At 39.5% G+C, this 12,206-nt stretch overlaps 1 protein-coding gene and 1 long non-coding RNA gene across 2 annotated transcripts in view; one reads left to right on the forward strand and one right to left on the reverse strand.

The window, feature by feature from the left end:
• LOC140500516 (uncharacterized) overlaps positions 1 to 4,743 on the forward strand; it is a 34,142-nt gene extending 29,399 nt beyond the window's left edge. The window contains exon 3 of the long non-coding RNA XR_011965768.1: positions 1,135 to 4,743. This is a non-coding gene — a long non-coding RNA (uncharacterized lncRNA). The remainder of the gene's footprint in view (positions 1 to 1,134) is intronic.
• Positions 4,744 to 6,725: 1,982 nt separating this feature from the next.
• The window catches only part of LOC140500517 (uncharacterized), a 30,091-nt gene continuing 24,610 nt past the window's right edge, over positions 6,726 to 12,206 (reverse strand). The window contains exon 7 of the mRNA XM_072603101.1: positions 6,726 to 7,096. Within this exon, the coding sequence (XP_072459202.1) occupies positions 6,840 to 7,096 (257 nt within the window). The 3' untranslated portion in view covers positions 6,726 to 6,839. The remainder of the gene's footprint in view (positions 7,097 to 12,206) is intronic.

Here is a 12,206-nt window from a genome sequence, read left to right on the forward strand (position 1 = left end):
TGTTAAACATGACAGTCTTCACTTTGAAATGGACTTAAAAAAATCTTTGCAAAGGAAAAATTTGCATGAAAACTGTCACATTTAAAAGATCCATTATTTCAACCATTGGATATATCTGTCCCCACCCATCCTCTACTGCTCCATGAATGGATGTGACTAAAAAAAAAAAAAAGTAAAAGCCTCAAACCATATCTGCTAGAGTGGTGATGAGCCTCTCCACCCTCAGGTAGGCTGACTCTTGTACAGGAGACAGAAACATATAGATTTAGAGGTGGAAGAGATTTTAGAGGTTGCTTAGTTCAATTCCTGGCCAAGGTCTATCTCCTGTTAGAGTTTATGCTCTGCTCACAGCTGATCCTGGTCTGTGAAAACCTTAAAGTGCTATATGGATGTGAGCTGTTTTTATTTTTTTTTAAATGAAAGTTCTCATCTTTTTTGATAGAGTTGAGATAGAAAGGGTCCAGGGAAAAGGATAAATCACTATCCTACTACTATTATTTTATATTTAATATTCTACAGATGACCTCACAGATGGATGAAATGACTTTTTTATAGTTTAAAAACATTATTAGGATGTAAATGATAATGTGTAGGTTCAGTGAAATCATCTTAGATTCAATTTCAGTAGCAGACAGGATGACAGGGATAAATCATACCTCATTTTATTCCTATATGATTCTGATTTTTTCTGCTGGGTTTCTGTATTTTGAAAGATTATTATGATTATGTAAACTTCCTGAAAGCATCCTTGGTACAATTTGTAATAGACTGAACAGAAGGGATGGTATACCCCTTACCCCATTCCCTTGTGGTCTTGATTTCAATAGCTAGATAAAAACTTATTGTTCCATGGAACTAGACAATTATAAGCATTTGGTAGGTAATACCTATTAAAATGTTCTTAAGTTTTTTTATGGATCAAGTTAATGTTGGGGAAATTGTATGTCAGTCTACATAAATGGCCTGGTTCTAATATAGTTTGTTAGTTGAGTTCTCTAGGATATTTTGAGGTCTATAATTCTGGTAAGGGGATTTATTGTCTTGGGTCCATGAAAGATATCTGCTTCTAATGTATAATTTTAGCCACTAGGTCATGTCTTGATAAATATTTGACATGTACTAAATTTTTACAAGTTGCAGAGACCCGCCAAGATGATGGAGTAGCAAGAAGAAATACAATTAAGCTCCTTCCTCTCTACTAGTCCACAAAGATATAGAAATTTCACTAATTCCGAGTCTTGATGGGGAAATCCAAGGAAAAATCACAGTGAGTCATTTTATAATATTTTATAATAAAATATATGCCCAGGACACCATACAGAGACAGAGAGGTATGTGGATGCTGGGGGCAGGGTCTACCAAAAAGCAGCTTGAGGGATGAATGAGGATGTACCTGTGACTGTTCACCAAGAAGATGTCCTAGATCCATCACAGAGGGCCCTGACCTTGTGAGTAGCAGCTGTCTGGTTCTGACCCTGAGGGCATAGCAGATCCAAGCAAGCAGCTCCAACTTTAAGTCCAGTCTGAAGCCTGCAGTAGAATATGAAGGCAGAAAGCCCACACTAAAGAGGGAGCCTGTAGTTCTGTCACTCTGAACCTGTAGGGTTTTCCAACTGGTTGGTAGTTGCTGAGTTCAGCAGAGGTCTACTGGACCTCCAAACTTGGGCAAGCCCACAGTTGAATTGCTCAGACCTAAACTCAAGTCAGAAACTTGCAGAGTTTAGAGCAGGGAGGCAGTGTTTAGACTTCTTGGATCATACTGATTTTGGAGACCCTGAAAGCTTGTGGATCCCTACCCTGAGTGGCTCTTGACTTCCTAGAATAATATAACTCAATACCAAAAAAATGCAGCAGCTGGACCCAAGAGGATACAAACTAGGAGCAAGCATGACACAGCCATTCCCTCCAGAAGTGTGAAAAACCTGGCCTTAAATGAGAAACAAACAAACAAAAAATCCTACCATAAAGAACTATTGTGGAGGCAAAGCTAGAAGAGGAAGACTCCAGAAAAGATAAAAGTAAAGTCTCAAAATATATCACAATTTGGATATAAATTTCACTAGAATTCCTGGGATATATGAAAGAAGAGGGTTTTTTGTTTACAAAGCTAAAAATGATTTATAAATGAAATAGGAGCACTAGAGGAAATATTTGGGTAAAAAATGAGAGCACTAGAGGGAAAAGTGATTCGAAAGCTATAGGAGAAAGACTTGTAAAGAGAATTAACTACTAATAACAAGAGATATAAAACCCTACCCAAGTCACAGATTCCTTGAAAATGAGAATGAATCAAACAGAAATTAAAAATTCCATGAGACAATAAAAATATTGTAGTGAAAAGAATGAAAAATAAAAGAATGTGCAAAGTGTCTCATATGAAAAATAGCTGTCCTAGAAAATAGATCAAAGAGAGCTGGTTTAATAATAATTGAACTACATGAAAGCTGTGTCAACTCCTTCCCCCATAAAAAAAGCCTAGCTGTAATATGTCAAGAAGTTATAAAAACAAAACCTTTCTAAATCTTTTAGAACCAGAGGCCAAAATGAAGATGCATAGAAAATGCTGATCATTTCCCTCAAATAAAGAATCCCAGAAACATTACAGCCAAAATCTATAGTTTCCAAGTCAAAGAAAAAAATACTGAAAGTGGCCAGAAAGAAAGGATTCAACTATTGAGGAGTCAATCAGAATGACACCAATTTAGCAGCCAACACTATAGAGGAGGGGAGAACTTTGAATATGATATTTTAGAAAACAAAAATACATAGGCTTATAGACAATTAGAACTCACCTAGAAAAACTAACTGAGCTGTTACCATGACCCAGGTCTTCTGATTTCAAGTTCAGTGCTCTTTCTTCTATACCATCCTGTTCAAAGTACCATAAGTTCTAAAAGGAAATTATGTTGGAGGTTTTTGCAGTGGATGCTACTCAATTTTGGGATAGGTCAAATGAAATATCTTGTATAAGATAGTTTTTTTGCATGGGAGATGTAGGAAAGATGTCAGTTACAGCATCAATATCCCTATTCTGCATTTATTGGCATCATCAAAGTGACTAATACATTAGCAAATTTGGACTGAGAAAGTGGTCCCATGAATATGATGAACATTCCATTAGGGATTGGTTGACTGTCAGAGTAAATGGTGTTATGTCTGACTCATTATAGATACCAATGGACTGAACCAGAATAATGCAACAAGTCTAGTCTTCTTGAATTTATTCTAAATGACCAAGCTTGAAGAGGCAACAGGGCTCACAGAAGCTGGAGTGAGGAACATTTTTGGTTGCTTTAAATCCTAGTTATCTTTTTTTTTTTAGAATCAATCAATCAAGTTTATATTAAGTACCTACTATTTGCCAAGCACTGTATTAGGTGTTAGGGATACAAATATAGGGAATTAAAAATACCCTACTCATAAGTGTGCATTCTAATGCGGGAGACAAGTATATATAAATATTATATATGAACATTTAAAAATTAATAAATATGATTATATAAATATATACAAACTAGCTCAGCATAGTTTAGGAGGGAGGGCACTAGCAGTTGGGAGAAAAGGAAAGGCCTTATGCAGAAGATGGTGCCTGAATTATATATATTTTTTAAAAAGTTTATTTTCAGTTCTGAATTCTTTCCCTTCCTCCAACCTTCTCTCCACCACCCACTGAGAAAGCAGGAAATATTATACCCATTATAACTACGAAGTCATGTAAAACTATTTCCACATTAACCATGTTGTAAAACAAAAGCAAAAAAAATGAAAAAAGTGAAAGAAAATATGCTTCAGTCTGCATTCAGAGTTCATCAGTTCTGTCTTTGAAAAGGGACAGCATTTTTCATCATGAGACTTTGGAATTGTTTAAGTCTTTCACAATTGATCATCATTACAATATTGCTATCACTATGTACAATATTCTCTTGGTTCTAACTCAAAATCTTGTGGAAGTGAATGCTGAAAACTAAAAATAAATAAATAAATTGTTGTTGTTGTGTTCATCCTTCGTGGCTGAAGAAGAATCATGCCATCAGAGAAATGATGACATGACTTGCGCTTGACTTTGTTTTGAGTGAGGGAGAGCTGTGCAAAGTCACCAGCCTCACTTTCTCCTTCTGGGCCATCTGGATCCAGTGACCAGATATTCATCAGGAGGACTGGAGATGGCCCTGGAGTTTTTGGCAATGGGAGTTCTTGACCTTTTCAGGTTGGCCTTTTCAGGTACTGACTTAGAGGGAGGTACCGCCCATTGAATGAGCAGGCCTCCTTAAGGAGTAGTCAGGGGATGGCCCTGGGAAGGAAGGAAAGAAGGTATACTCACAGGTTGTGTTCATCCTCGGTTCTCGAAGAAGACCATGACATCAGAGAAATGATGACATGACTCACACTTGACTTTGTTTTGAGTGAGGGAGGGCTGTGCAAGGTCACCAATATCCAAAATTAATTAATAAAAAAGAATTGTCTTAATTTGCATTTCTCCAATTACTTGTGATTTAGGACATTTTTATATGACGATAGTTTTGATATCTTCCTGAAAACTGTCTATTCATACCCTTTGATCTTTTATCAATTGGAAAATCCTCTTATTTTTATAAATTTGGCTTAGTTCCTTATATGTTTGAGAAATGAGGTCCTTATCAAAGAAACTTGCTGCAAAATTTCTCCCCAGTTTCTTGCTTTCTTTCTATCCGCATTAGTTTTGTTTGTGCAAAAACTTTCTAATTTAGTGTAATAAAAATTATCTCTGACATCTCATGATCTTCTCTATCTTTTGTTTGGTCATAAACTCTTTCCTTATCCACAGATCTGGCAGGATAGAGCACTGGGCCTGGAGTCAGGAAGACTCATCTTCCTGAGTTCAAAATCTTCTTGACTTCTGGTCCAGCCCTCAATCCATTGTGCCAACTAGCTGTTTCTGAAATTCAGAATTCAAAGGATCTTGAGATACCTTGCATGAACTGATGCAGAGTTGAGTAAGATGAACTAAAAGAACACTGACCACAGTGATGTAAAAGAAAACAACACTGAAAGACTTGAGCATTTTGATCACTGTAGTAATAAAAGCTGATTTCAGAGAACTGATAATGAAGTTCTGACATAGCAGAGAAGTGATGTGCTATGGGTGTGCAATCAAGAACATATTGTGAGACATCATCTTCATTATAATTTTTATCACCATCAGTGGTAACATTTATTAATCACCTACTGCGTACCAGTCACTAAGCACTTAAAATTGTTGTTTCATTTGATCCTCACAACAACCCTGGGAAGTAGGTGCTGTTATGATCTCCATTTTACAAATGAGGAAACTGAGGCAAACAGAGATTAAGTGACTTGTCCAGAATCACACATTTAGTAAGTGGCTATGACTTAGAATTGAGTCCAAGGCCAGCTCTGAGCCACCTCACTGCTAATATGACTGATTTGTTTGCTCAGTTGTACTTTGTTATAAAAAGGAGAGTTCTTTTGGAGAACAGGTTTCTGGGAATCGGCAGTAATATAAAAAAGGTTATCAATAAAACTTTTTTAAAAAGAGAGAATAATAACAAATGGTTTATATAAAAAATTCATGGGGACATAGGAAGACTTTTGGGAACTGATGCAAGGAGAATTCAGTGTTATTGTGGGGACTGTCTTTTGGGAACTCCTACATAACTTATAAAAGGTGACCAGCCAATAAGTTCAGTCCTTAGGAGTGTATGCAGAGTGCTCAACTGATGGTCAGTCTCAGTGATCAATCTCCATGTGGACTTTAGAGCAGGCACAGGTATTCTATATTCTATAACTTGATCCTGGTCTACTAATGAAGAGACAGACTATTGATTGGCACTGGGACAGACCTGGGGGGTGGCAATCAAAAGTCACTACTTGACCAGAGCCTGTTCCTTTTTGGTTGGACTCCTTCCTGCTTGGTAGAGAGACAAGAGAGCCAAGGCTGTAAGGGGCTCCGAAATGTGGTTCTAGCCTTTCTCTGATGTAGTGTTTTAAGAGGAGAAGATTGGAAACTGCAACCTTGTAAGTTTTGAATGATAAAGGAGAGCAAGCCACCCACAGTTCAGGAAGTGGAGTGGATGGCAGGATTTTCTGACAGCTAGTCCAGCTTTGAAGTCTCTGGGACCAGTTGGGGGAGTGGGGTAGCTGAGGTGAGGATTTATCCTGTGGTGATGCCATATGGGGATGTCAGTTTGATAGGACCAATGCTTTATAGGAGCTATGTTAAGTCTGAGCCCTCTCTGTAGAGATTTAGGGGAGAGTATGCCCCTGAGAAACTGGGGGAAAGTATTTGTATTTCTGCTTTTCTTGTAAATTCAAAGTAAATATCTCTTTGTAAAAACTAGTTCAGGTTAATTGGTCAAATGGAATTGGGGTGCTAATCACTGGCCCTATGAGAGGGAGTGAGAAATACACTGATAGCATTAGAGAAAAAAATTCTGACCCCTGGGGTACCCCTAGAACCCTGAAGGCTATTAGAAGCCTAGTTGCTACATGCTAATTATCATTCCTTTGACGTACTTGTAGATTAAGAGCTGAAAGGTCTGTAGCACTTTTAGTTTTATAAAGTTCATTATATATACATTTCATTTGATCCTCACAGAAATATATTTTACACCCAAGGAAACTGAATCTCAGTATGCTGTATGCTCCAAAGAATACAGCTAATTAGTGAGGGAAGAAGTACTTGTAACCAGCTATTCTGAATAACATGACACGCAGTCTCCAGTACATGGCTTAAAAAAAAAATGATGAAATTAGTTTTATTCTGACCCACTGAAAGTTAATTGTACCCATACCTCACCAGCTCAATATGGAGATGGAGGAAATAGCTTTTGAAGAAAATCTCATCTTGTTGTTACATGTTTCACATCATGACCAAAGCCTGTTTTGATGGAACGAGTGAGTAAGAGCTGAGCCAACCACAGCATCTGCAAAGCCAGAGGCAGCGAACAAGACTGATGGTGGGTTTCATAGCAGGCCGCAGTAAGTGGGAATCCTCCCTGAGGCTGAGCCACAATGACAGAAGGGGGGATGGAGCTGGAAAGCACCAGATGCAGTGTGAAAGCTGTCTCTTTTCCTGGCTGTCTTGCTCTTGGTTTTTCTGTTGGAAGAATAATACCACATGATGATATAAAGTCTGAGGTGAGATGGTTAAAATCCTCTTAAAATAACATAAGTGGATCTCTTAAAATATCATAAGTGGATCTGAACTGGCCTTTTCCACCCGACATTCTTGTCTCTATGACACAGACACTCCTGAAATATATATATCCTTAAATTCTTCATTAACAACAGTAACAACAACAGATTTAGGCGTGTGATGTGGTGCTGTGTGAGACACTTATGAAGTGACTGTATTTGTGACACAGTGGCTAGAGAACTAGCCTGAAGCCAGGAAGACCCAGACTCAAGTCCTACCGTGGAGTCATGTTGATTGGGTGACCCTGGGCAGGTCACTTAACCTCTTAGTGCACTAGGAAACTTTTTTTTTTTTATTAATTGATTAGTTTATTTTTAGTTTTTAGCATTCATTTCCACACTATTTTGAATTCCAAAATTTCTCCCCATCTTTTCCCTCCCTGCACCCTAAGATGGCATGCATTCTGATTACCCCTTCCCATCTTCCCTCCCTTTTATCATCCCCCCTTATCCCCTTTCCTCTTACTTTCTTGAAGAACAAGATAGATTCCTATACCCCAATGGCCAGGCAGCTTTCTGAGAAGATAAACTGTAGAGAAGGTACCATTCTGCATTGATAGAGGAAGCTTCTGCCTTGAGTTCCTTGTACCAATGAAATCATAATTTCAATCCCTACCCCTATCTCTGTCCATATCCCTATCTCCATCTCTGTCCAAATACCTATTCCTCTCCCCATCCCTCTTTACATCCCTCTTCCTGTCTCTATCTCTGTCCCTATCCTGGCTTATATCCTTCTCCATATCTCTCACCCTGTCCCTATCCCTAGAGGTTTCCATCTCAGAATAGGTAAAACCAATATGGTAAAAGGAAGTTATCCTCCAGGAGTTCAAGGATACCTCCACTGTCCATCTCTATAAAGGTAAAGGAAATAAATTGTCTCTTTCTTAATCAGTGCTGGCAAGATTCTTGCCAGAGTCCTCCTTAATAGACTGATTCTTCACCTGGAAGATGATCATATACCTGAGAGCCAGTGTGGCTTCAGAAAGGGCCAAGGGACAGCTGATATTGTGTTTGCTCCCTGACAACTCTAGGAGAAATGCCAGGAGCAGACAGAGGCCCTTACACAACGTTTGTAGATCTGACCAAGGCCTTTCATACTGTTAGTCATGAGGGCTTATGGAAAACTATGTCAAAATTTGGCTGCCCAGAGAAGTTCATCAGCATTGAATGTCAGTTTCATGACAGCATGTTTGCCTGGGTTCTGGATAGCGGATAATGCTCTTGTGCTTTCCCAGTCACCAGTGGAGTGAAATAGGGCTGTGTGCTTGCTCCCATGCTCTTCAGCATGATGTTTTTTTCAGCCATGTTAGCAAATGCTTTCAAGGAGGATGAACATGGCATCAAGGTCTTCTAATTGGTTTATGCAACACTCTCTCCCCATATTTCATGAATGAATGAATGAACGGAAAAGTATTTATTAAGCATTTACTATGTTCCAGGCACTATTCTAAACATCAGGGATATAAATACAAATAAGCAGATAATTCCTTCCCTCAAGGAGCTTCCATTTACTGAGGATGATGGGACACAACCCATAAAGGGGAGCTACAAGGGTAGGGGATGGATATGCTTGCTTTTGGTACTTTGATTTGGAGATGAGTGAGAAGTGGTGTGGAAGATTGGTTCCCAAAAAGTTAAGAGAAAAACTCACCTATGTGAATCCGGGCCCCAGGATCATCCCTCCCTATCTCCTCCCAGTCCATACTTTAAAATGCAAAAAATATAGTGGGTGAAGTTTGGAACCTCTGACTGCAGAACACTGATGGTAAATCATGCTTCCCACCAGTTGACAGGCCTGATGGATTAGAGGTGTAGAATGAGACAGGCATTTTCAGACATGGACAAAGTAAAGTGTTGTGTTTTTTTTCATGAATATACTTACTTGTTATAAGAGAGCTTTTGAGGGAGAGGGAGGTGGAGAGAAGGGCTGGGAGGAAGCAAAGGAAGTAATATTGATGCAAAAAAAATAAGAGTGTCAATGAAACACTGCTTCTCTAGTGTTGCTCAGTTCCAGAGAAGTGCTGCTTGCTCACTGGGAGGCACTTGAGTCAGAATCTCTGCTAGCATTTACTCAACCAGTTCACCTGTTCTCACATCACACCCTATCTGTGCTTCATTATAGGAGACTGCTTCCCATACAGGGCTTTACAGTGCACCCTGCTGTTGTGAAAGGACTAGTAAAGATAACTGGAGACGTGTAAAACAAGAAACACTGGAACTGACCTCAGGACGTTTGGGTCCAAGTTCTGGTTTTGCCACTTAGAGAAAATTTATAGAATTTAAAGCTGGAAAGGACCTTCCAGACTAACATATATGTAGACAGCTGAATAAACATTAAGCAAGAACATCAAACAAGTAATAGTCACAAGTTGAGTAAGTGGGGCTTATAGGACCTACCTACCTCCTTCCTCCCTCCCTTCCTTCCTCCCTCCCTTCCTTCCTTCCTTCCTTCCTTCCTTCCTTCCTTCCTTCCTTCCTTCCTTCCTTCCTTCCTTCCTTCCTTCCTTTTCCCTCCCTTCTTTCTTTCCTTGGTATCTCAAACAACTAGGTGGCACAATGGATAGAATTCCAGGCCTGAAGTCAGGAAGACTTATCTTCATGAGTTCAAATCTGGCCTCAGACATTTACCAGCTGTTTGACCCTAGAAAAATGACTTAATGTTGTTTGCTTCAGTTTCCTTGTTTGTCAAATGAACTGGAGAAGGAAATGGCAAGCCATTTCAGGATCTCTACCAAGAAAAGCCCAAATGGGGTCACAAAGAGTTGGACATGACTGAAAAGACTCAACAACAATAAAATGGGGATCTTACAGGTCATTCATTTAAACTCCCTCATTTTGCAAATCTGTGGATCATAGCATCTAGAACTAGAAGGAACTATAGAAGCCATCTAGTCCAATCTCTTCATTTTATTGATGAGGAAACTGAGGCCCAGAGATGTTAAGTGACTTTCCTTAGGCCAAACAGGGAGTAAATGGTGGAGGTGGGGCTCAAACCCAGATCTAATGACCACAAATCTAGTGTTCTTCCCTGGTTGCATGATGTTGGGAAAGTAATAGACTATCTGAGTTTCGTTATTCTCATTTGCATAATAGAAATAACCGTACTTAAACAACCTATATCAAAAGAATGTTTGGAGCAAAGTGATTTATGTACAATAAATGTGGGATGCCGCTATTATTAATCTTGTATACCATGTCATATTATAATATAGGACAATATTATTAGTGACAATCATAATTTTGAGCAGCTCTGAGAAATCACAGAATATTAGGATTGGAAGAGACCTCGCAGGATATTTAGCACAATCCATATTTGAACAAGTATGCCTCCTCTACCACTGCTGACAAGCGGTCATCCAGTGTTCCCTTGAATATCTCCAATGTGGTGGAACCATCACCTCCTCTTTTTGGATAAATCCAATCTCAGGATGTTTCCTTAACATTAATCCCAGAGTTACTAGCTTGAAACTTCCATCCATTGCTTTTAGTTCTCTCCCCCAGGCACCAAGGGAAATAAACTTCATCCTTCCCCATGACAGCCTTTTGAGTCCTCAGAGATAGTTATCATGTCTTTCCTCTCTCCTCTTCTCCAGGTTAAGTACTGCCAGGTCCTACACTGGATCTTTTTATGTCACAGATTCCTGTTCATTCACCTGGCTTGTTGCCTTTCTCCGGTCACTCTCCAGGGTATCAACATCCTTCCTGAAACATGGTTCCCAGAACCATGTGGTCTGATTAGGGCAGTGGAGAGTGGATAGTTATTATCCATTTCCTTCTTAACCCTTTGCCTTTCTTAATACACCTTTAGGCTGACAACTTTGTGCAACTCTGCTTCACTTAAATCCAATTCACTTGCAAGGGAAGACATCAATGGGGTGATCCTTTTGGTCCTCATTGGTGAAGAAAAAGAAGAAAGAGGAGGAGGAGGAGGCGAAGGAGAAGAAACCATAACAACAACGACACATCCTATGAGTCTTCCTGGCTTCCAGGTCACATTACTGGCACATATTGATTCTGCAGTCCCCCATACCTTGCCATATTTTGAGGTACCCCAACCACATTGCCCATTCTCTTACAGTTCATTAGTCTATTTCATCTCCATACTTTGCTCCCCAGCAGGGATCTTCCTCCATTCCTTATAAGTCTCCATTATATTTTTTCTTCCCCTATTAGAATGTAATCATCTCCAGAGAAAGAACTGTCATTTTTAAATCCCCCATGCTTAACAGTGTCTGGCACATAGTAAATGCTTAATAAATACTCTGTCAGCCTATCTATCTTTCTCTATTTTTCCCCTCTTGGCTGTGCTTCTGACTTTCTGGACATCAACATCATGCCTCAGTCACCATCTCACCATGGAACATCTGTCAATGCCTGGGCTATTCTCACCTTGGAACATCCCTCTGACATCCCAGTTCTGTTCTTCTATGAGTGAGTTCCACTGGTAGCTTCTGTCTTGGGGAGGACTCAGGCTGAATAAACTTCATTCCCCTGCTGGTGGTACATCTGATTTTTGTGGCTTCAACACCAGGCCTCAGCTACAATCTCACCCTGGAAAGTCCCTCAGCACTCAAGACCTCCTTACCCTAGAATATCCATCATCCCTGTGGTCTTTGACAGTGAAATATCCCTCAGTCAGGATGGGTCCTTTCCCCAACTGGTGAGTTCCTCCTGGAGCATCCATTTGGGGAAGAGACAAAGATCCACCAACCTTCATTTACTCACTAGGTACCTCTCACACTCCCCTCCTCTCCAGTTCTATTTTGTGTTGTCTAAGTCTATTAGAATATAAGTTTCTCGAGGGGTCAGAGACTATTTGTTTTTTTTCTTATCTGTATTCCCTGTGCTTAGCACAGTGCTGGAATATAATAAATGCTTAATAAAGGTATCCATGTTGCCTCTATCCATCCATCCATCCATCCATCTATCTATCTATCTATCTATCTATCTATCTATCTATCTATCTATCTATCTATCTACCTACCTACCTACCTACCTACCTATCTATCTAT

This window comes from Notamacropus eugenii, chromosome 4 (genome assembly GCF_028372415.1).
Source record: "Notamacropus eugenii isolate mMacEug1 chromosome 4, mMacEug1.pri_v2, whole genome shotgun sequence".
In the NCBI taxonomy this organism is placed as follows: Eukaryota; Metazoa; Chordata; class Mammalia; order Diprotodontia; family Macropodidae; genus Notamacropus; species Notamacropus eugenii.